The sequence below is a fragment of the Phalacrocorax carbo genome, unplaced genomic scaffold, assembly GCF_963921805.1.
Source record: "Phalacrocorax carbo unplaced genomic scaffold, bPhaCar2.1 SCAFFOLD_54, whole genome shotgun sequence".
Classification (NCBI taxonomy): Eukaryota; Metazoa; Chordata; class Aves; order Suliformes; family Phalacrocoracidae; genus Phalacrocorax; species Phalacrocorax carbo.
In genome coordinates, this window is record NW_026990395.1 from 730001 (window position 1) to 753647 (window position 23647).

The following is a 23647-nucleotide window of genomic DNA, read 5'->3' on the forward strand; positions in this document are numbered from 1 at the left end:
TAATCCCAAAATAAAACCCAACTGTTGGCGTCGGCAATCCACCGAGCTACACAAAGGCAGCGTAGACTCTGAATTAGTTAATGTATCACGTAAAAAAGACCCTTGGTACTCACCAATGCTCACCCCGTCATCCCAATAAAGCCGACCTTCTGCAAGTTGGTCGTCATCCAAAGCAACGGTAAGTGCCAACGGGTTTTTTCGGCTACGAAAAAAAATGAATATTTTCTCTTGGGCGATCACATTTTAGGTCTTGCAGGTGCAATAATTTATATTAGACATTGTACATGACACAATTTACCCCTGCTCTTGCCAATCCAGAGCATTACATTTAAAGGAGGCCACGGGGGGAAACCAGAAGGAGGGGGAAACGGCCATAAAATTAAGGTGCTGCCATACATATCGATTTTCTCAGGACTGCTCAAGTTTATACAAAATGGCAGATAATTCCAAGCAAGCTGTACATTAAACCTGAATCATTTTTTTCCCCGGGTTGAAAATAAGGAGTCCAGAAAAATGCTCTCGCTATGTCATTAATGCACAATTTCATTGCCGAGTCACTAAATATCAATTTGTACTTCATTAATTAAACTTTAAATATTTCATTAACTACTTAAATATCTCCATTTTTCTTTCTTAAAAAGACATTAAATTTTAATTGCTTGGTGCTTCTTATCGTACCTGTAAAATGTAGTATTAGCAGGGCTTTGCTGAGCGAGGATGTAGCCGCCTCGGATGTGGAGGTTGATGTGTTCCAAAGGAGATGATAAATTTCTGAATTGTCCCCTAAAGCCGATATACTCACCCTATATATGGTTAAAAATAAGCATAAAGGATAATCTCTACGTTTAATTACCCATTTTAAACTTTTTTTAGAATGGAAGTTTATAAATACTAAGAGAGTCGTCACTGCAAACCCTTTTTTAATGCAGAACTACGTATTTTCTAGGTAGAATCTGAAATTCTGCATATATAAAGCAATTACACAGCACCTGATGAATGGAGCGGCGTTTAAAGCCTGAGGATGTAAAAATTGTTTAAAACTTTTGTCTTCTTCCACTCCATCATTCTTAGAAAAGAAATTATATGTATCATGGAAGGGTTAAAAAAAAAAGGAAACATGGAAGCGCTTCAGATTACAGATATTATTCAGATTAGGGGTATTATTCCTCCTTTTTACTGGTCATGTGGAAGATTACATTAAAACAAACTGATTAATTAACAAATGAAAATCAGCCAAGATACAATTTTTTTTACATCACTAAAAACTCCTGCTGGACACAACTTGATAAAACAGAGGTGGTGGATTCACACCCCACCGCAGCGCATCGTATTCCTTTTTAAACGTAGCAGGAAAAATAAATATAATATAGTATTTAAAATTACTTACCGTGTGGTAATCATACCAGCGGGCGTTCGGCAGGTAAGCACTCACCGTTACGGCACCCTGCAATTAAACAGTCTTAATTTAAGTCTATTAAAGCCGAAAAGCAAATTTTAGCTCACGTCACTTCTAGTATTTTCATCAATCTCTAATATTTTCTATTTTTTACCCCCCACTTTTCTGATATTTCTATTTCTGATATTTTTATTTGCGATGTTTCACCTGTTCCAGCGCAGGGCTGATGAGCAGTGCCGGTCCCCACAGAAACTGTTTGTATATTTCCCATGTTGTTTTGTCTTCCACAAACCTGCAAAGTCACAAAAGAGTGGTCAAACCCTCAGCGTCGACCATTTCCAAAAAGTTTCCTTTTTTCTCAGTAAAACTACCATTTCCTCAACCGTAAGTGTGCTACCAGCAATACTATTACCTATTTATTAATAATAGATAATAACGGTTAAAAATTAATCCCATTTTATTTACAAGTGTATCAATTAAAGTGTGTCAAGAATGAATGAAGACCCTAAAGTGAAAATCTTTAGGGGAAACACCACCTTTTACTTAATTTTCATTTCTGCTGTTTCTTCACGTTAGCTGGCCTATGCCTACATATATACAAAAATTCTTATTATTTACTGTATTTAGATGACAAAACTTTAAAAATCGCTCTAGCTTAGTATTATCAACAGCAAAATTAAGCAGGGGCACAAATACTTTCTGAATTCTGAATGAACACAAATACTTTTTGCCAGGTACTTTGTCAGAATCAAGTCTTAGATTAGCCACAATTAGGCTGGGACTACACGCTGACAATTCAGTATTTCTGAGTGGAAGACAAGCATTTTTTCAATGTGAGACTTCATCTTGAACGTTAAGGCATTAACTAGTCTTTGGCACGTATTGCCCCTTCTGACCAGGTACAAATAAAGTCTCATGCCTCTAAAAACACGTTTTTTAAAAAAAAAAAAAAGAAAAAAAGGAAAAAAACTGCTATAAAAGCCTTTTTAAAAAAAAAAATAAGCCCTGCTAAATCAGTTTAGCCAAATTAAGTTACCTTGCCCTGCAAACTTCTCAAGACTTGTATCAAAACCCCTATTTTCTCCTTCCTTTTCTGTTTCTCTGCTTAAAATTTTTGCCCGGCTATTTTTGCAACACACGTGCTCTCTGATTCTACGTATATCCAGCGCCAGGCAAACTGTATTCGCTGCATGCTGCAAGGGGTGATGAGATAGAGCTTTAAATTTTATATATTAATTATATTTACAGATAAGAAAATATACATATTTTCTATTATATTTTTTTTCTATATTTTTTCTATCATATACATAAGAAAATACACTATAAACATATTGTGTGGAATTGAGACCTTGAGCTGTCAGGGCAACCCGATGCTGAACATGGGCATTCCCAACCCCTTGCCAGTTTTAAAATTAAAAAAATCGCCGTAATTGACGGAAAACCTTTTTACAAGGACCATGGAAATCCTGTGGACTTCACCGGGAATTCCTTATTCACGGAGAAGGAAGGACCGCACTTACTCGTGGAGCAGAGGGCGGACGACGGTGCTGCCGTGGGCGTTGGCTTCGTACATTAATGTGTACAAATAGGGTAAGAGGGTGTATCTTATATTTAGCACTTTCCTGGAAATTTCTTCAAATGTTGAATTCCAGGCAACAGGATCTTGCCTCTAAACAACAAAAAAAAAAGAGCTTGTCATTACTCAAACAGGATTATTTTGTTGGGAAGAGGTGGGGGGAAGGAAGCCCTCATGTTTACCCTCTCATTTTCATCTTATACTTTCATATAATTTAGCGGCGATAATCGGCAAACGTCCCTCAAAATCGACACAGCAAAGCACAGCTGAAGAGACCCAGGTGGAGCCTTGCAAATTCCTTGTCCTCCTCTAATTTCGAGTTCCCTTATTTATGTCTCTGTTCTTTAACGAAGGCCAAATAGCTCTGCTCGACCTAAAGCTCTAACGAGGATAAAAAGGCTGTTTCCTTTATTACCGTTTTCCCGGTTACCTTGTTTTTCTCTCATACAGGCCTGCATTTAGCCAGTTATTTTCATTTATTCTTAAAAGAGATACGGTATTTTATGAAAGTGGGCAAAATATAGGAATTCTGACACTCAGGAATCTCATTCCACTGTTCCCTTTTCTAATTTGCTGGGATGACAACACTACGGTCAGTTTTGCCCCTTTAAGTGTGTTCAGCCATAAAAATAATTATTTTAGTCTTGTAAGCATGGTATCTTGAAATAAAAATGTCCTACATGAAAAAAAATAACTATTTTAGCCTTGGTGGTGTGTTTAAGTAGACCCGGAACATATGAAAAACAACCAATTTTTTCTTCTAATTGTGGTGGGTTTACCTAAAAATGGCATTTACGGGGAATAAAAAAATGTAGGAGATGGTGAAAACATGGGAAATGAAAAAAACTCAGTTGAAGCGGACGCCGAAGGCGCCCACCTTGGCTCCTTTGCCGTTGTGATTCCTCGAATACGGGTAAAAGGCACCCAGCTCCATCCATCGCGCACACAGCTCGTACTCGGAGTCGCCGAAGAAGCCGCAGATATCGGCTCCGGTCTGAAGATTTAAAAAAAAAAAATCCTCGATGGCAATGGGAAAGCCATTTTTGTTAATAAAGATAACTGAAATATAAGGCAATAAATTGTGAGCTTACGTAAGATATTCCGAAGAGACTAAACTCCATCATACCTGCGAGGAAAAAGAAAACAATTCAATAACAACTGCACTTTTTTATTTGTCGCGGTTGGGGTTGTGCAGATCATACACCTCGGGGTGAGGAAAAGGAATGGATTTCCAGAATCACCCCAGAAAAGCTGGGTCTTAAGAAGCAAAGCAGCAGTTTTTGGCCAACAGGGAGAGAATGACGGGAAGGTGACAGGGGTTGAATTTGAGGACAACGTGGTGCTCGAACCCCTGCAATAAACCCAATTCCTATAGAAAATGTGAAGACTTTCTTAAGAGGTGATAAGAAAAAAACCAAAAAGGCCAAGAAGAAACTGGCCGTAAATTCTAATTCCTCAACTGAGTAGCCCATTTTGGCTCAAAACCCATGATTTTTAGGAAAGAAGCGAAGAAGAAACATGGAATAAATTGGTCATAGGTTGGGTCAACGTACCGATGATGGATTTTTCGAGCTGGTTCCAGGCTGCGGTGTTGTCCCCCAGCCAATGTCCCGACCACTTCCCGCTGCTGGGGTAGGTTGAACGGGTGACGACAATTCCTCGCTCCTTTGTGATATTCCGCAAGGCCCTGGGTTGCGCATGGGAGAAGAAACCAACGGGGTGAGAACTGAGATAACCACAAAAGGCCTCAACACACGGCTCCGAAAATAAAATTGGTGGTTTCTGTAGGAAAGCGCTGCCGCGCTCGCCTTGTGAGCATCAGCAGCCATAAACCCAAATGAGACGTGGTTTTTACCGGAGGTCACTACGACCCACACATCTGCAGAAACGGAGAATTAAGTGTCAGCCAACCCGTCGTTAGGAAATTAACTGGCAAAGCGAGGAGGCACCGAATTAAGGATTTTTTTTTTTAAAGGCTAATGACGTTATGGGATAACAGAATTGCAGCCCAACGCACACATTTTTTAAGGGTTACATGTTTCACGACACGTCAGTCCGTTATTACAACACTAGAAAATTTGCAGCAACGTTTAAAAATGGTCCTAAGAAAATTCAGACCAAGGCAATAACGGGGGTAAAAACAGAAGTACGGGGAATATTAGCGCTGTCGGCATGGCGTTCGCTGCCGGAAGGGTAGCGGAACGAAAAAAACCCAAGTCTTTGCTCTGTAATCGTTGCAAAGGAAGTAAGATTATTTGAAATAGCCAGCATCGTCTCCAAATTATCGTGCTAAAGTTGATGTTTTCATCTCAGGGCGGGAACGGGCCCCACAGCGAAGAAGAACCAGTTGATTGGACGTCTCTTGGCACGAGCGAACCTCTGGGTTTGATTTTGTTTGGGTTTCCGTAAGCCAGAGTCGCACGGTTTAGGCCAGGGGTTAATAATTATTCAAGGATGGTGTTGAAGGGAATTTAATTTTCTTTAGTTTCCGCCCCATTCCTCAAAAAACAAATAACGTATTTCCTTAAAGAATCTTGGACCACCACGGTGAGACACCCTTAAAGGTAACCAAGTGAAAAAAAAAAAGCTTAAAGGCAAAGTCAAAAAGAAAAGACAAGAAAAGTCAAAAAACAATTAAAAAAAAAAAATTGAGTGAGGCGGAATTTTCCCTGGTGACGGCGCTGGCACGCTTTGCTAAAGCACAGGCGTTGGCGTGCTGCGTGCGGCAGGGGGCTGGTTTCTTACCCGAACCCCTCTGCCGGAGCAGGCGGCTACGCTGAAATGCTAGTTAGAGCCTTCCCTGGGGAAGTGGGGCTGCCCCCCCCCGCTGCCCCCCCGTGACAGCCCAAAGAGCCGGTGCAAATCAGGTAGCGGCTATTTCCCCGCACGGTTTGCAGCTTTTGCGATGCGGGAATTCCTGCGGAAACATCCGAGTCACTGAAATTTCCGTAGTAACGGAACTAGACTAATGCGATTATTTCTTCCGAGGTACACGGTAGGTCTCCTGGTCTCTACTGTCTCTTCGCAATGTATTGTCATATACAATATATTATATAATACAATCCATTATGGAACGGACTATGATACGACATGACAATGTAATAGATGAAAATATAATATATGACAATATAATATTAGAATATAATAAATAAAATTACCATTATAATGTTATGAAACACTATATAATATATAGTATACCTATATATAGATATATTATGTTACATCATATTGTATCGTATCATATTATATTATGTTACATTATATTATATTATGTTACATTATATTATATTATATTATATTATATTATATTATATTATATTATATTATATTATATTATATTATATTATATTATATTATATTATATTATATTATATTATATTATATTATATTATATCATATCATATCATATCATATTATATTATATTACATTATATTACATTATATTACATTATATTACATTATATTACATTACATTACATCATTTTATATTATATTATATCAGTTTATATCACATTATATCATACCATATCATACCATATTGTATCATATCATATTATTATATTATATTATATTATATTATATTATATTATATTATATTATATTATATTATATTATATTATATTATATTATATTATATTATATTATATTATATTATATTATATTATATTATATTATATTATATTATATTATATTATATTATATCATATCATATCATATTATATCATATCATATTATATTATATCATATTATATTATATCATATTATATTATATTATATATTGTATTGTGTTGTGTTGTATTGTATTGTATTATATTGTATTATATTGTATTGTATTGTATTGTATCGTATCGTATCATATCATATCATATCATATTATATTATATCATATTATATCATAGAGATACATATTATATAATATTATGTAGAGCTACATATAATATTGTATAGTATTATAGTGCCTCTTAAAACAGAAGGAAATCTTTCCTAACAGGCTCAATACCCAGAACCAACGGAAATGCTCCCCCTCGTGCTCGATTGCTGTCCGCTTACAGCTCCCGAACTCCTTTAGCCTTGGCTCATGACACAAGCAGCGCTCTTGTCACGCCCCTCCTCTCCTGCCGGGACCATCGCGAGCGCCTCGACGCCGAGCGGCGCCGCGGCACGTTGCCAGATGCAGCATCGCCTGGGCCAAACGTGCAAGTCGATTCGCTTTTTCCCTCTGCATTTGGGCCCCTGTGAACGCTCCTGGGGGTTCACGGTGGCGGCGCCCTGCCAAGGAGCGCTGCTCTCGCTGGCTCGTTGCACCGGAAGTGGTCCAACGGCCCGTTCTCATTACCTCATAATCGGCTACAATACGACTCACTGTGAACTATATTATAAAATTTGTCCTGGAACGGAGAAAAACAACTTCTGAGAAGGAAAACGTGGGCACACGATTTATGTTTCAGACGTCCTTTTTTCCCTTTTCCACGCCATTTAATTTATTTTAATGATATTCACTCGATGGTTGTATTGTAGCCTATACTTTAAAATCCAGATTCGCTTTCCCTCCCTTGATGGAAGGCCAAGAGAAGGTCGACACTATAAATAAAACGTATTATCATAGAAATCCATGGAAACCAGAATTTCTGTCTACTTGAATTACCCCGAGCACTTGAGACTGTCTTTGACGAATCGCTTTTCATTGATTCATCAAAGTGTTCAGAATTTTTCTCAGTGCTGCCTTGTAAGGGGCAGAAGAGTGTTTTGGGGTGGGGTTTTGGGGGGGGAAATTATTCACTTTAACTGAAGAACTTCAGGTGAAAAGAACAATTATGAGAAAAAAATTATTTCTGGTAAATAAACGGGTGAAATTGTCGCAAAAAAAATAAAAGGGCTGCTTACTCGAGCGTCGGTTTGGCCTGTGACCATCCATAAAGGTTGTGGACGTCGTAGTGACTGACGGGGGAACCGTCTGGGAGGTGCTGCTGACCTTCCATGCAGAGCGTTTTGAAAGCCAGCCCCTCCGGCCTAGATCCCAGCTCTGTCGGGGCGGGAGGAAGGCACTTGTATTTTAACATTTTACAACCCATAAGAACTTTAACAAGTTACTTTTTTTTCTATTTACATCGTCGTCATGGGTGTTCACTTCCTTTTACGTATTTACGGGGTCATTTATTTTATTTTAAAGAAAACAAAATTTTAGGGTTTCTGAGGGTCGATTTCAGATTTTTGAAAAAATACTTCAGGAAATGCCAAATTCAGAAATTGAGGATAATATTCTATATATTAGATATTCTATAAATTTAGGATTCTATCATTCTAATAATGTAGGATCATATTCTATAAATTACATACGCTATAAATTTAGGATTCTATCATTCTATAAATTTAGGATCATATTCTATAAATTAGATACGCTATAAATTTAGGATTCTATCATTCTATAAATTTAGGATCATATTCTATAAATTAGATACACTATAAATTTAGGATTCTATCATTCTATAAATTTAGGATCATATTCTATAAATTAGATACACTATAAATTTAGGATTCTATCATTCTATAAATTTAGGATCATATTCTATAAATTAGATACACTATAAATTTAGGATTCTATCATTCTATAAATTTAGGATCATATTCTATAAATTAGATACACTATAAATTTAGGATTCTATCATTCTATAAATTTAGGATCATATTCTATAAATTAGATACACTATAAATTTAGGATTCTATCATTCTATAAATTTAGGATCATATTCTATAAATTAGATACGCTATAAATTTAGGATTCTATCATTCTAATAATTTAGGATCATATTCTATAAATTAGATACACTATAAATTTAGGATTCTATCATTCTAATAATTTAGGATCATATTCTATAAATTAGATACGCTATAAATTTAGGATTCTATCATTCTAATAATTTAGGATCATATTCTATAAATTAGATACGCTATAAATTTAGGATTCTATCATTCTAATAATTTAGGATCATATTCTATAAATTAGATACGCTATAAATTTAGGATTCTATCATTCTAATAATTTAGGATCATATTCTATAAATTAGGATAAATTCTATTCAGAAAATCGGTTTCATAATTTTAGTAAATCCTTAAATTCCTGATACTTCTGTGTAAGTACCTGGGTACTCCTGCAAGCAAAACAGTAACTCAGAGCTGCTCATACTGAAGGGGATCAAAGAGTAAACAGGATCTATCCTAACTCAGAAAATACTGCAAATTGTGAATATTACCCTATCAGCCGTCTACCCAGAGAACTTGGGGGGAAAGCCTGTTTCTGAACACTCTAAGAAATTGCGTTTAAACACATCAGAGCGCAACAGAAGTACTGTAAGGAAGCATTAGCGAGTTGTTGCCGATTAGTACTGCTCCTCACCAGTGCTCCGGGAAAGCCCTGCTAGGGAGAGCAAGTGTTTCAAGACCATTCATCAAATTAGGCCTTATAATTTTGTATATAAGTAACTATTAATCAGAGGAGGGTATTTTTTAAGGTTTTAGTCACTAATTGCATTTTCGTCTTGGAAAACGATGCAAAACCCTGAAAGCCACAGCCTTGACCATGTCCAAAGCAAATTACCTAGATAGAAAAGAGATACCAAAATCTAGAAAAAAAGAAAAACAACCTTAATTTTTCAGAAGTGCCACAGGGTCCCTGCTCTCACCAACAAAGAGCGGCGTTAAGGGCGTTGACCATCTCCAAAAATTGGTCAACTTTCCGCTATGGGTTCAGTTAGAGATTTGGCTACCTAATTCTCGGCGTTTGCGCCACATCTAGCATGAAAGAAGTTCCGTGCAAACCAGACCGACCCAGAACAGTTACGTTTTACGGCAGTGATCGGACTTACGGGGTAAATAGGGGGGAAAGTTCAGCTGTTGATTTCTACAGCCTTGAACGGCACCGTTAACGAAGCTTGCGGGTTCGTTCATGTCCTGGAAACAAAAAGCAAACACGGATTTTCAGGGCCGCCCGTTGCATTTCCTTTTTAATCAGCATAAAACAGTGGTTCAAGAGACAAATTTCCCCGATGAGCAATTCCCTTCATAGACAGATTCTGCACATCTCCTGTCCCACAGAGTAAAACATCAAATTCATAGACATTAATTGAAGGCAGAGGCTTCAGTTTTAGAGAACTTGTTATTTATCAGTAATATTTCCTGAAAATGGCAGGTTTTCCTTTGTGTAAAATTGAAATCAATACAGAAAATATAGCTACAGATATCTAAGTTACTAAAATCTCTGAATTTTGTAATGATGGCTCTTGTTCTCAGTGCCTGTGGTCCTCTGGTTGCAGCAGTACACTGGAGCTGGGGTACGGGAAAAATAACAAATATTTTACTGCATTTCTAGATATTTGGGGGTTTTCTTTAGGAATGTATTAATATTTAATAGATTCTACAGCTACCGTGAGTCCACTTTATTTAAGAAGCAAAATAAACCTGTCATTTATCTCATTTTGCCTTGCAGAAGTAGTAACGGTAAAATATAATAGTCTCTTATTGCTAAAAAGAAAAAGATTTTACGAAGCGACGGAAGAAAAACAACACTACAAAAGAGCCATTAAGCGGGTCAAAAGTAAATAATGAAGATTTGAGAAAGTGAAATTGTTCAACGGGCAAAAACGTAGAGCAAATAATGACGCGGTTATCAAGAAGGATTTTTAAACATTAGTCCACCGTTCATGATATTTAGCATTAAAGGGTTGTATCCTTCCTCCCTTGGAGGCCTCGGAGCATTGCTGGGTTTTGAGGTGTGGAGAACCAACCTTAGGACAAAAAGAGGCCACAAAATCTCAGAAACAGAATAATTTTTTACGCTTACAATCCATAGGCCGTCAAACTTCAGGCTTTTCGATGCGTTGTGTGGGTTGGTGTAGACTTCAGTGATTTCTCTCGTCCACCACTCGGCTGTGGAATTGCGGAAGAAATCTGGAAAAGCTACATATGCTCGGTAGAGCTGTAAAAATAGCAGAGAAATAAAAATTAAAGCACAGGCACAGGACTGAAATCAACCCACTACAAAAATGTTAGAACTTGTTCTTTAAAAATTCATGGGTTTGCTACAGTTTTTAGGTATTCTGGCAGAAAGGCTGGGCAGTTTCTGTAACTCGCTCTGATCTTATTTAGGATTTTTGGTGCTCTGGAGGAAAAAAGGTCACTTTCTGCACCCAACGTCTTAGATTAGGTTTTATCAGCCAGTTCACAGTTATAAACCTTAACAAATTTGTTGCTCCCTCTCTACATGTGTCAGTCACCAAAAGATATCAACGTTTACCTCCACTTGGGTTTCCCAGTCCAGCGTGTTATTGACTTCTACGTTGGGAAGATCTGGCCAGACCTAATAGGAGGAAGGAGATGTTAAAAAAGTCAAATTAAACTGGATCAACAAAAAAAAGACTGTCAACAGCAACAAAGCTTTGCTGCTACGTAGTCCAAAGGTGACACAACCTGAAGACATTTCCATTTGTAGCACTCAACTAAATTTGGGAGGGTACTTGATATTTGAAGTCCTCTCCCCAGCGTCTAACCTGGCACGATGCTTATTTGGATAAAACAATCAGCTTTTTAAGAGCAGCACCTTTGCGTATATAATGTCATCGGTATTGGGCCATTTTATGAAGACATCCTTCTCCAAACCTCTTTCGAAGGCGGGGTAATCGGTTTCGTTACCAGATATGGCTGGATCCTAAAATTAAAGGTAAAAAAATTTTGGTTTTATGCTCAAAAGAGAAATACAGAAATGCTGTTAAACCAGAATTCAGCTCTCACCAGGATTAGGATAAACCTCATTCCTTCTTCATGTATTTTATTAATTAAAGCCGGTAATCCACTGAAGCGTGGGTTAAGGGTGAAGTCCAGTTGCCGTTCCATGTAATCAATGTCTGCATATTGGACGTCCTGCAGTTCACACAAAACGAAAATTAAAATAAAGGAGGGGTTTTTTGTCATTTCCTGAATGACATCATCCACCAGCAAGTTCATCGCCTATTTGTAAAATTAGGCAAGATTCTGACTTTTTTTAAAATGTAAAATTGGAATCAGCTGCTGCCTAAAGCTCAGGTTATTGGATGAACACACTTCACCATCCATCCAGTCTGAAATTCAGCTTTTACCACCATATTTATTGTGAAGAAAATAGAAATTCATGCATCTAAACAAAAAAAAAACACCCCTGGATTTGTGCATAAGTATGAATATATGTCAATATACGCATTGCCTGCACACGTTACTGCACACCGTCCAGAAACAAGGGAATGGGTTGCCCCATACTGAAAGAATTTGATGTTAATTACCTGTAAAATAAAAGCCATGCTTAATTTAGGTATAATTTGGTTAAGTCTTATACAAGTATCCCAAAATCATGTCAAAAAGTAGGTTTCTCAGCACAGGACAACGTTTAGCGCAAATCAAGTTGCTTTATTTTGTTTCCCTCAGGTTTCCCTGTAAAGTGCATGGAAAAGTTGAACTATGGCATTAATCAGAGCATTTCTTTCACTGTTTCAAATTATACAAAACCCCAAAACCAGAATTTCAAGCACCATCACAAGATTTAATGGCTCTCAACGTACATAGGGTATCCCGGCTGTTTTCATGTCCTCCACCAACTTGGCGATTTCGGTGTCATTTTCATATCCGTAGCGGCATAACTGGAATCCCAGTGCCCAGTAGGGTGGCATGACTGGTCGGCCAACCAGCTAAAAATGAACAAGAAAAAATACATATTGCAAATAGGTCAAAACAAAACAAGCAAAAAAAAAACCCACCAAAAATTAACAAAACAACAACAAACAAACAAACAAAAAATAAAAGCCAAGCAAACCAAACCAAACCAAAACCCCATAACGCTTTCAATTTGCAACAGGAGAATCATACCGCGGTGTATTCCTGAACGACAAGCTCTGGTGTTGGCCCCAAAACCATGTAAAAGTCTAGAATTCCCCCGGTTGTGCGGTAGGTCAGAGCAGGCGTGGGCTGGAAGGTCACATCTGGAAAAAGAAGGCAGTGCAAGAGGGCAACAAAGGCCTAAGTAAGGCAAAAACGGAACTTTGAAGTAAAACACGTTGAGAACAGAAAGTGAATTTTTGCTCTTTTTCACCCATTGCGTTGCTGTTAAGCAAAAGAACTCCGTGGGCGTTGCCATCTTCTTCAAGACCCATGTAGAACGGCTGGAAACCGTAGGAATTCAACTTGTACTGGAAATGAAAGAATTTTCTATTAGAAAGACAGTTAATTAGTATCCAGTTATTTGCACCCACCAATAAATTATCCATTATGAATAACAAGGTTAATAAATCATAGAATTATAGAATCATTAAGGTCGGAAAAGACCTCTAGGATCATCAAGTCCAACCGTCAGCCCCACGCTACCGCGTCTCCTAAACCATAGACAGCGGTCGAGCAGGCCACAAAGAACGTTGCGCGTTGAACGCGCAACAGGAAACGTTGACCAGGAGCCATCATTTTCAGCTTCAAATGTTGAGGTCGATCTGTTTCCGGTTGCTCCGGGTGGGGAGGGAAGAAAATGTATTTCTAGCTTTAAAAACTGCTAATACAAAATCACTTCCCTGGGAGGAAACTTTCTCTTCCAATATTTCCAGGTAGCCTTTACCAGGAAGACAAGCTGGTGACTTTTTTCTCTTTCATTTACTTAAAATGTTTCAAGTTTTCAAATTACAGCTATAATAAGGCACCACTAGTCCATGATTAATCCCTTGCAAAATGCCAGTATTTGTGTCACATCAAATATTTTATTTAACTCTGTAAGTCCTAATTCGATCCCAGAGTTGTAGGCCTTGGCCCAGGTCTGACCCAGGAGGGAGGAGCATAGAATCATGGAATGGTTTGGGTGGGAAGGGACCTTTAGAGGTCTCTAGTCCAACCCCCTCGCCATGAGCAGGGACATCTCCAACTAGGCCGGGTCGCTCAGAGCCCCGTCCAACCTGACCTGGAAGGTTTCCAGGGATGGGGCCTCCACAGCCTCTCTGGGCAACCTGGGCCAGTTCACCACCCTCACTACAAAATATTCTTCCTTATATCTGGTCTAAATCTACCTTATTTTAGTTTAAAGCCATCACCCCTTGGCCTTTATGTACTTAAAGGGGGTACTTAAGGGGGGACTGTAGGAAAGATGGGGGCAATCTCTTCAACAAGGTCTGTTGTGGCAGGACAAGGGCAATGGTTTTAAACTAAAGGTTTTTAACTCCACCCCTTCACCCCCAGCCTCTATTGATACCAGGGGTTAACCCAACCCAGGGTCAGGATTGGCTATCTCCATACCCAATCGACAGCAGTTGATACAAAGCAAAAAAAAAAAGCAGAAATCCCAGAAAAGACAGCAAAATGGGAATATTTTTTCCCCCCGTCCACTTACTCCAGGAGGCTGGTCCCTGGCGAACATGCCCCAGGTGTGCCAGTTCATGTCACGTCGAAACATGGTGTGTTCGCTTTCGCCAAACCCGTACAGGTACGGGGAGGCCAAACGGGTCGAAATCTGAATGAACATGTCGCTGAAGGTGAAAGTGGGTAGCTGAGAATCCCAGCTGAAAAGGAGGGAAAAGAGAACAAGGTGACAGCAGTTTCAGTGCCAGGAAGAGCTGGTGGCTGCTCTTTCAAGGCCAACGCTTTTTCTCTAAAAATCTCATTATTCATAAAAGTTGGACTAAAACCATTACGGTTGTTAAGAAAACTTAACATTAGGACTTTTTTTAGAGTTTAATGTAATTTTTTTTTAGAGCGTGTCATGGTCGGTCGGCGGGTGGTGAGTGGTTGCATCACTTGGTTTCTTTCCCTGTGTTTCATTTCTCTCTTTTGTTATTTTCCTTGTCATTATGGTATTGTTATTATTGTTGTTCTTGTTATTGCTGTTATTATCATCATCATAATTATAATCATTATTATTATTGTTATCGTTATTACTATTAGTATTACCATTTTATTTTAATTATTAAACTGCTTTTATCTCAACCCACGAGTTTTCTTGCTTTTGCCCTTCCGAGTCTCCCCCATCCCACTGGGGTGGGGCAGCGAGTGAGGGGCTGCGTGGGGCTCAGTCACTGGCTGAGGCTAAACCACAACAGAGGGCAACGCGGGGTTTTTTTTTAGAGTTTAATGGGGTTTCTTTGTGCAGATTACGTTAAAACATCAGGCGTAAATCAACTTTTTTCTGTTAAAAACTGAGTCACAAGGTGAGTGTTCTTCCAATGACTGCCGCACCTCGAGGCCCCACCTCGAGTGCTGGGCTCAGGTTTGGGCCCCTCGGGGCAAGAAGGGCCTTGAGGGGCTGGAGCGTGTCCAGAGAAGGGCAGTGGGGCTGGGGCAGGGTCTGGAGCACAAGTGTGCTGGGGGGCGGCTGAGGGGGCTGGGGGGGTTTAGCCTGGAGAAGGGGGGGCTGAGGGGAGACCTTCTCGCTCTCTGCAGCTGCCTGAGAGGGGCTGGAGTGAGGGGGGGTCGGTCTCTGCTCCCAATTTAAGCGATAGGATGAGAGGGAACGGCCTCGAGCTGCGCCAGGGGAGGTTTAGGCTGGAGATTAGGACCAATGTCTTCCCTGCCGGAGCGGTCAGGCCCTGGCACAGGCTGCCCAGAGAGGTGGGGGCGTCACCGTCCCTGGGGGGGCTCAAAGGACGTGCAGACGTGTCCCTTGGGGACACGGTTTTGGAGGCCTGGGGGTGTTGGGTTGGGGGTTGGCCTTGATGATCCTCGAGGTCTTTTCCAACCTCAATGATTCCATGATTCTCTGATCTTTGCTTTGTACTTGAAGACAATGCAGAGGACTTTAGCCAGTATCAAAGTATGTGTTGGCAGGGAACCACCTTAGCCAATTTGGGGGAAAAACAGGCTCTTGTTCATGTCACCTTCATCATCCTTCCTTTGGGTTAATACTCTCATATTTATGCAAAGGCCAAGCAACTGCTGCTGGAGCAGGGTTTAATATTTGACAGATGTGGCCATTTTATGGGACAGACACAAAAATTTGTCTCGTGGCATTTAGAATGGATTGGACAATAAAATGTTTTGGCAGAAGAAAAGGAAAAGGTAAAAGGAGAAGAAAAGGAAGAAAAAGGGAGGGGAAGAAATAATGACATGAAAAATGAAAAGAAAAATAATGAAATTAAATTTGTAAATGGAAGAAAAATGAAATTTACAAAATTAAATGAAAATTTTAAATTTAAAAAATGAAGAAAAGAGAAAGTTAAACGAAAAAATAAAATAAAAAATTAAATTAGCAAAATCAAATTAGAAAATGAAATGAAATAAGCATGGCTCACATCACCGTCCCTGTGCTTCTGCGTCGAACCTGGATGCCAAATGGTTTGTTCTGAACTGTTACGTCATAAAGTCGATTCTCAACTGTGCTCTCGGGCGACTTGGGGAGACTTAACGGTACCGGCACCTCGTAGCGTTCGTTTGCATAATCATAAATCTACGCATGGAAAATTAATTCACTTCAACATACACGGAATATGCAGAAATTACCAAGCTACATTTTCAAGAAATCAGGGTAAAAATAGTGAAAGCACTTTCTTGTGTTGCTATTGGCTGATAGAAAATAATCTACGGAGTGGAAGGCTCCGAGCCAGACACAGAGGATTGTTCAACTCGTTCTTGCTAGCACCGGTAAGAAATCAGAATGACTTTAAATGGTTGAGTAAATTTGCCGAGATAAGCATCTTCTTTCAATAGGTGTTCTTCCTCAAATTCCTTCATCATATTTGGGTCAGGAAATAATGAACTTCAAGGTTTTATTTTGGACTAGGAATGACTCATTTAATGATTTAAATGTATTGATTCAAGTGTATTTTTATGTGTGGTAAACAAAGTTCAGGGTTTTGGCTGAATTTTTAGCCAGCCTTAGGAGATTTTTTTCTTCAGGTTTTCCGTTTCATAGACGTTGGCACGAGTTGATTCAAGACTAAGAGCAATAAGAGGCATTTGGTTAAAAGGAGAAACGTGTTTGCCTGAGAAAGCATTACCCATATAACACAAAAGTGAGTAGAGACATTACTCCCGGAAATAACACTATTTTGACCAGTGGAAAAAGAGAAACTCGGATAAATTCTGCCTTACCTTAAACTGCAGCATATGGTTGTTGTGATATTTCACCTCCAGGCGAAGGGTACTGATGGGTAACGTTGATTTCTCGTAGGCTTTGAGACCGCTCTTGCTGAAGGTGAGATTGGCCGTCACGCCGGACGACGTGTATTTGACATCAGCAGCGGAGTAAGCGTTGTCAGGGCCGTTGTAGTGACAGTAGGGAACACCTCTGTTGGAGGTGTCTTCCTGCGGATGCAAACGTGAGGCTGATGGGGGGATTATTGGATTGCTGCTTCTTTCCTGTTTCGGCAGCAACAACTCCAAAACTCTTGTTTTTACCGGGTAACGAGTTAATGTAGAATTTTGCTCAAAAACTTCATGCCGTTATTGAACAAAAGGAAGCCGTGCTGAACCCATCAATCTTTATACTATTTTAGATATAATTAATCAGTTCAAGGCTGTTCAGTCTTGTTTATATCATTACAAGGACGATGATTTAATATTCCCTCTGTCTGTGACCTTCGCCTCAATCCCACAAAAAAAAAGACCTTGAACTCTCTATGGTCTCCGGCCGCTTTGGACACCTCCAGGAAGATGTGCCCAAAATCTATTAGCGATGCCGGATGAGCGCTCCCCATCAGCTTTTACATTTCTTTGCTCATAAAAATGACCTTCAAAACACCCGTTGGGAGCTGTGGTTTATCTATCGAGTATCCCCTGATAGGGAGGGCAAAGTAACTTTCGTTTTCTTCTGGAATTGAATATAAGCACTCAAATTATTCTGAAGTTAGATGTGCTGATGTCGGTTAATGCATTATCCTCCAACCTCTGAATAATTATGCTTTTTCCTGCTTATTTGTAACAAGAAAACTACACCCGCTCACCTCATCTTTATTCCTAATGAATATTTTTCCATCTTTCACCACCAAAATTCAAAGCCTCTTTTGACTTAAGAAAGGGTTTTAAACATATCCAGCTCATAACCTGACCCGAATGTGCTGACGAGCCATTTCCAAATGCCTTAAATTTAAAAAAATATTCCTAACAACGTGACAAAATCAGGGAAATTTATCAACCATTTCAGTCTGTGGTTGCTTCGGGAGTGACCTCCTGAGACGACACGTCCGAGTTTTAAAATGAAGATATTTGGGAATGATGGACTAAGGTCGTTTGAAGGAGGACTCAAAAAGACCGTTCGCATCAGGGCACAATGCTGGCATATATTTACAGCCATGCGATATCCAGAAATAAAAATTATCCAGTAAAAACCATCAATATTAGGAATTATTATTTGGGTCTATCTGGTAGATAAACCAGTTAAGTTTGGGGAAGGCTGAAAATTTCCCTGAGGTTTAAGGATTTCATTTTATTCCCAATCCTAGGGGAATCAGGCTTATTTAAATGTGTGGAGGGGGGTTAATTATTTATTATTTACTTCAATTTACTTATTTTTCAATTAGTATAAGTGTAAGATAAAGCAAAAAGGCCCAAACCCCCCAAAAGCCGAAGCCTTGCCAGTCCCAGCTGCAGTGGCAGAGAGTTGCAAGAAGATCTTGATCTCAAGTCTATTTTTTTAATAACGCTAATCTTATTTTTACCACCTTTCAAAAAATGCCAGATTTTCCCTCACTTCAGAAGACCAGAAGTTGTTGAAAACAACACTAATGTCAATAAAATAGCAATTTTTTTTAATTTCTCTCTCAGAGAGAAGGACAAATGAGACTGTTTCATTTGTTGTAAAAAAGAAATAAAAAACCAAAGTTACAGTTCTTAACAAGCTTCTTCCCACTTTGGTTTTCACAAATTTTTGCTTACGGTCCAGACACAGCCGAGCTGTTCACATTTTTCCTTGGAAGGGTTCAGAGCCGGGTGACAATCGTATTTCTCGTTGACGCTGGTTCCTAGTGTCCATCTTAAGGAGTACGACTTCCCCAGGTTGAGCCGGAGTCCTTGTATGAGAACAACCTATAAATATTAAACAACAAATCGCTGTCAAAGTCTACTTCCCATGAAGGTTTTTTTTCAGATTCTTAAAAACAAGAAATTGCCCTACGCAGCAACTTGCGCCAATCGCTCCTGAGACACCTTTATTTTTGTTAAATCTGAAATTCCGGCGCGGACGAGCGGAAGAAGATCTGACCCCGCCGGTCCCGTGGAAGGACACCAGGGGTGAAGGAAAGTGCGCGGCTCTTTCGCCTTTTTAAGTTAAAACGTAAGTGGTTAAAAAAAGGTAAATATTATTTACCCTCCTACAATATCGACTAAAACACTAAAGCTGTTCCTGCCCTCATAAACTGAATGCACTTGTGCAAATAAATGCAAAAATAGCATTTGTGTCATGTGCCATGTCTAAGGGCAAAGAGGAGATCCATCCTCTTTAGCATAATTAAGGTTATTATTAACATTATTAACATATTTTATGTGTTTTGTATGTTTTATATATTTATATGTTTTATATATTTTATAGTTTTATATATGTTTTATATATTTTATATATGTTTTTATATGTTTTATATATTTTATATATGTTTTTTATATTTTATATATGTTTTTATATGTTTTATATATTTTATATATTTTGGTTTTTTAATATATATTTTATATGTTAATAATTAACATTATTATTATTAAGGTAAACAACATAATCGTACTTTTTAATAAAACACACCCCGTATACTGTGGCATTTACCATAGTCCTCTTCAATATCTAAAACACAGGCAGTACAGAGGTCCTTCATTCCCATTTTCCTACCATTATTTACCTTATCTACAGGATTATACGTGATATTATGAGGGGAATTTTGCACATCATTGTTCTGCAACACCGTAACCGACACCGGTTCCTGGAGCAACCCCAATATTCTGATTTCTTCAAACATCAGGTTGTTTGGGTCGGAATAGTTGTTGTTTGTGACAGTCATTTGTAGGACGTTCTGGGGAATAACGGAATAATTGCATTGAATTGCCAAAATTTCTCCTGATTTATATTGACAAGCGACAAAATTTTTTGCTATCTATAACATTGTTACGTAAGTTATCTATAGATACCATATTATATGTATTTCTGTATTCTATGCACAATATATGTGTGCATATAATAAACTCACTTTTTATGACATAGCAAAGCCGGGCTCTGTTCAATTACACATAATAATATTAAATGAGCCCAACCTGACAGTTCTGGCATTTCCTCACTGTAGACATTCAGCTACATTTTTTCCCAATATACCAGGGTTTCTTGCCAATTTTTCCAGTTTTTGGGGGATGTCAAACAATCCATTCATCTCCTTTTTTGTCCCAGCTGCCACTGGTGCTTCACAGTTTTTCTGCTCTATCAACTGTCATAAACTCTATCTCGAAGATTTATTGTCGTTGTTGCTCTATAAAGTGGCGGGAATTTGGGAATCTTCAGATATTAAAAATAATTAGGGGAAGAAGAGACAAATACCAGATTTTCATCTTTGAAATGGCACCTCTTGGACTTTGTCCAATACTTAACATTTTAGTAAATATTTTATGAAAATAGGGAGGGGGGAAAGGAATATCCATAGAAAGTATTATTGATTGAAATTGGAAATTAAAATTAGACCTTTTAACAAAGATATACTTACATTGGAAACTTTAAAGTCATAGAAAATGTAGGATTTGCTCTTAACGGTACCTAAAATGTGGAGAAAGGAATTACAGTTGCAGTGAGGAATGAGGCGGCCTTAGAAGGGAAAGCTAGAGGAGCAAAACTAATTACTAATAATTATCATTATCATTACAGTTACCTTCAAAAGCTGCCCCACCGAGCAGCTGCGGGGCGGACTGCAGCAATCTACCCACCCCTAATTATTTGTTGAAGAGGGAAAAATAAGTGTTGGTTTTTAGCACTCGGCCAACTCCAATCTTTCGTTAAACTGCACCAGGGTGTCACTATTTCTACATTTTCCTGAAATCCTGATTTTTTTGGTTTGGTATTTTTCAAGTTCAGACGTTTCCTATCAAATCTTGATATTAAGTGTTGCTGGGGGTGGCCAGAAAGCCACCTAACCTGCCCGTTTTTGCCCCATTCTTTATGCGTATTTCTGGTTTTGTATTGCTCTTGTCCTTAGAAAAGTATTTCTTGCTACTTTTTCTAGCCTTTCCCAGCTCTCTGTCGTAATCCGCTATTTTTTTCCAATTCTTTTTCTCTTGGAGGAAGGACTGTAAACTCCAATTAAATTAATATATATTAATTCCAAATATGTGCCATTTTAATATATACTTTTGGTATATTTATGGACTGTGCCATAAAATAAAGCCCTTTGCTCTTAATATTACGGTTGGTTGCAAATAAAGCAATACAATTTGTCAAATAAAAGTAATAATAATCACCATCATGTAAAAATATGGTGATAATAATAAAAATAATCCACCTTTAATACAAGCTTGAGCGTTTTACGAAACGTCTTCCAAAAATCATTTCAGAATAAGTGTTTAAACTGCTTTCCGTCTTTTCTAGAAAATATATCTTGAAGGACAAAGGCTTCAAAAGCTCCTGAAGGATTTAAGTACCCAAAGTTATTTGAATCTAATGAAAACTGAAGCCTCAGAAACACCTTCGAAAATTCAAGGTTCTTCATTTTCTAAAAATACCTTCAGCTCAAGATTAAATTTAAAAAATCATAGTATTTTTGTTGGCAAGAGTCTTCCGTTGCTCTGGAATCACCTCTGCTTTTCTTAGACACACCTGTATTCCGAAGGCATCCATTTTCACAATATGAGAACTTAAATTTAGCCTAAAATTCAAGGTTTTTACTTGGGTTGAATTAAGTCATGACCTCAGTATTACGCTAAACATTTTTCTTTAAAAGGATGTAAACGGTTTGACGGGAAAGCGCTTGGGAGTTGAGTGGCGTCGATCCCGTTCATCGCAAGCGGCCTGATTACCGTGTCTGAAAAATAGGTTTTTAGGCAGCTATTAAGAAAAAAGTGAGGTTGGGCACATAACACGTGTTCAACTTCCTCAAACTCCTGGATATTCAGTGGGAACCACATGCCTTAACAAAGGTTGGGTTCAACCCACACCTGTGGAGTTCAAGTTGCTGCTGATTTTCCAGGAATTTAACTAATTCCAAACCATTCAGGGGCTGTATTTGTCATCTCCAACGGAATCGTCTTGTGAGACATGGATTATGTGTGTTCTGGTACCCACCGGAACTCGCCTGGGTGCGTAACAGAAAATACGTCAACTGTGACAGTGTGGTTTAATGGTGGGCAAAACCGTTAAACTGTGGTGAAACCTGAACAAGTAAAGAGAAGGCTGAAAATATTAAGAAGGTTGCTTTTTTCCTTTTCAAGGTGAAAAAAGTAGTAATAGCTTGTTACATATTCAAAATTTCAGTATTTTTTTAAACTGAAAATATTTAATATCTATTCTATAGCGTGCGTTGTATATTACATTCTATATTCTTTATTATATATTATATATTGTGTTGTATATTATATTCTAGATTCTAGATTCTAGATTCTGGATTATAGATTCTAGATTCTAGATTATAGATTATAGATTATAGATTATAGAATCTAGATTTATTCTATATTTTATGTTCTATATTATATATTATATATTGTGGCTTGTATATTGAGTTTTTTATATTATATTCTATATTCTATATTCTATATTCTATATTCCATATTCTTTATTCTATATTCTATATTCTATATTGTGTTGTATATTATATTCTAGGTTCTGGAGTCTAGAGTCTACCTTCTAGGTTCTAGATTATAGAATCTAGATTTATTCTATATTGTATGTTCTATATTCTATATTATATATTGTGGTTTGTATCTTGAGTTTTGGATATTATATTCTATATTCTATATTCTGTATTATGTGTTATGTGTCATATGCTGTTTTTTATGTTCTATGTTATATATTATTTATTTTATAATTTTATTTTTGCATTAAAACTGTTCAACAGTATTTGTATTTTGTATTAATAATCCATTCTTTCATTTCTGTTTCTTTTTATTCTAAAATTCTTATTGTCTATTAATATTTTGGTTGTCATCGTTGCTTCACTCCGACAATTGCTAAAGGCTCACCTGTCGATTCTCCGTCATCCCAGAATAACTCCCCGACTGCTTCGTTATTGTCATCCAGTGCAATTATAAGTCCCATAGGATTCTTCCGGCTGTGGAAGAAACAACAAGCACAATTTTAGATGTATAATAAACACGCGGGCAGTCTTTAATGTCCATATTAAGAGTACAACATTCAACAGGGTTCCAAAACTTTGAGGATTGTCTTCCCCTAGTCCCTGGCGTTCCAAGCTTCTCGTGCTCAATGATTTTCATCCAACAGAATAAGAGCCACGGTGAGATTAAAATGAAATGCTACGCAAAAAAAACCCGCCCTCTGGTTAATCATTAAACATGTTTTGCCGTTGGCCGTTGGCAGCGACTGACGGTTCTTCCCAAATTTCGAAACGCAAATGGTAAATATTGCTAAATAATAATGTTATTATGAATATCACTATAAATGCTGCTACAAATACTACTAATAGTGTGATCTCGTAGTGTAATAATGAAATTATAATGATAATACTACTAATAAAAATAATAATTATTGTAATAATCATGGTTATGATCATAATAACGAA

At 38.0% G+C, this 23647-nt stretch overlaps 1 protein-coding gene across 1 annotated transcript in view; it reads right to left on the reverse strand.

Annotated features, from left to right (window-relative positions):
* Window positions 1-23647, reverse strand: part of LOC104044465 (maltase-glucoamylase-like) — a 61525-nt gene that overhangs the window by 9877 nt on the left and 28001 nt on the right. Inside the window, exons 22-45 of the mRNA XM_064440299.1 lie at window positions 23091-23179; window positions 20630-20679; window positions 19781-19951; window positions 18834-18983; window positions 17052-17264; window positions 16253-16407; window positions 14359-14527; window positions 13084-13180; window positions 12861-12973; window positions 12557-12682; window positions 11757-11885; window positions 11566-11673; window positions 11263-11325; window positions 10810-10944; window positions 9836-9920; window positions 7857-7995; window positions 4526-4659; window positions 4064-4098; window positions 3850-3966; window positions 2917-3065; window positions 1604-1688; window positions 1388-1444; window positions 679-803; window positions 114-202 (exon numbers count right to left, since the gene is read on the reverse strand). Coding sequence (XP_064296369.1) covers window positions 114-202; window positions 679-803; window positions 1388-1444; window positions 1604-1688; window positions 2917-3065; window positions 3850-3966; window positions 4064-4098; window positions 4526-4659; window positions 7857-7995; window positions 9836-9920; window positions 10810-10944; window positions 11263-11325; window positions 11566-11673; window positions 11757-11885; window positions 12557-12682; window positions 12861-12973; window positions 13084-13180; window positions 14359-14527; window positions 16253-16407; window positions 17052-17264; window positions 18834-18983; window positions 19781-19951; window positions 20630-20679; window positions 23091-23179 — 2783 coding nt within the window. The remainder of the gene's footprint in view (window positions 1-113; window positions 203-678; window positions 804-1387; window positions 1445-1603; window positions 1689-2916; window positions 3066-3849; window positions 3967-4063; window positions 4099-4525; window positions 4660-7856; window positions 7996-9835; window positions 9921-10809; window positions 10945-11262; window positions 11326-11565; window positions 11674-11756; window positions 11886-12556; window positions 12683-12860; window positions 12974-13083; window positions 13181-14358; window positions 14528-16252; window positions 16408-17051; window positions 17265-18833; window positions 18984-19780; window positions 19952-20629; window positions 20680-23090; window positions 23180-23647) is intronic.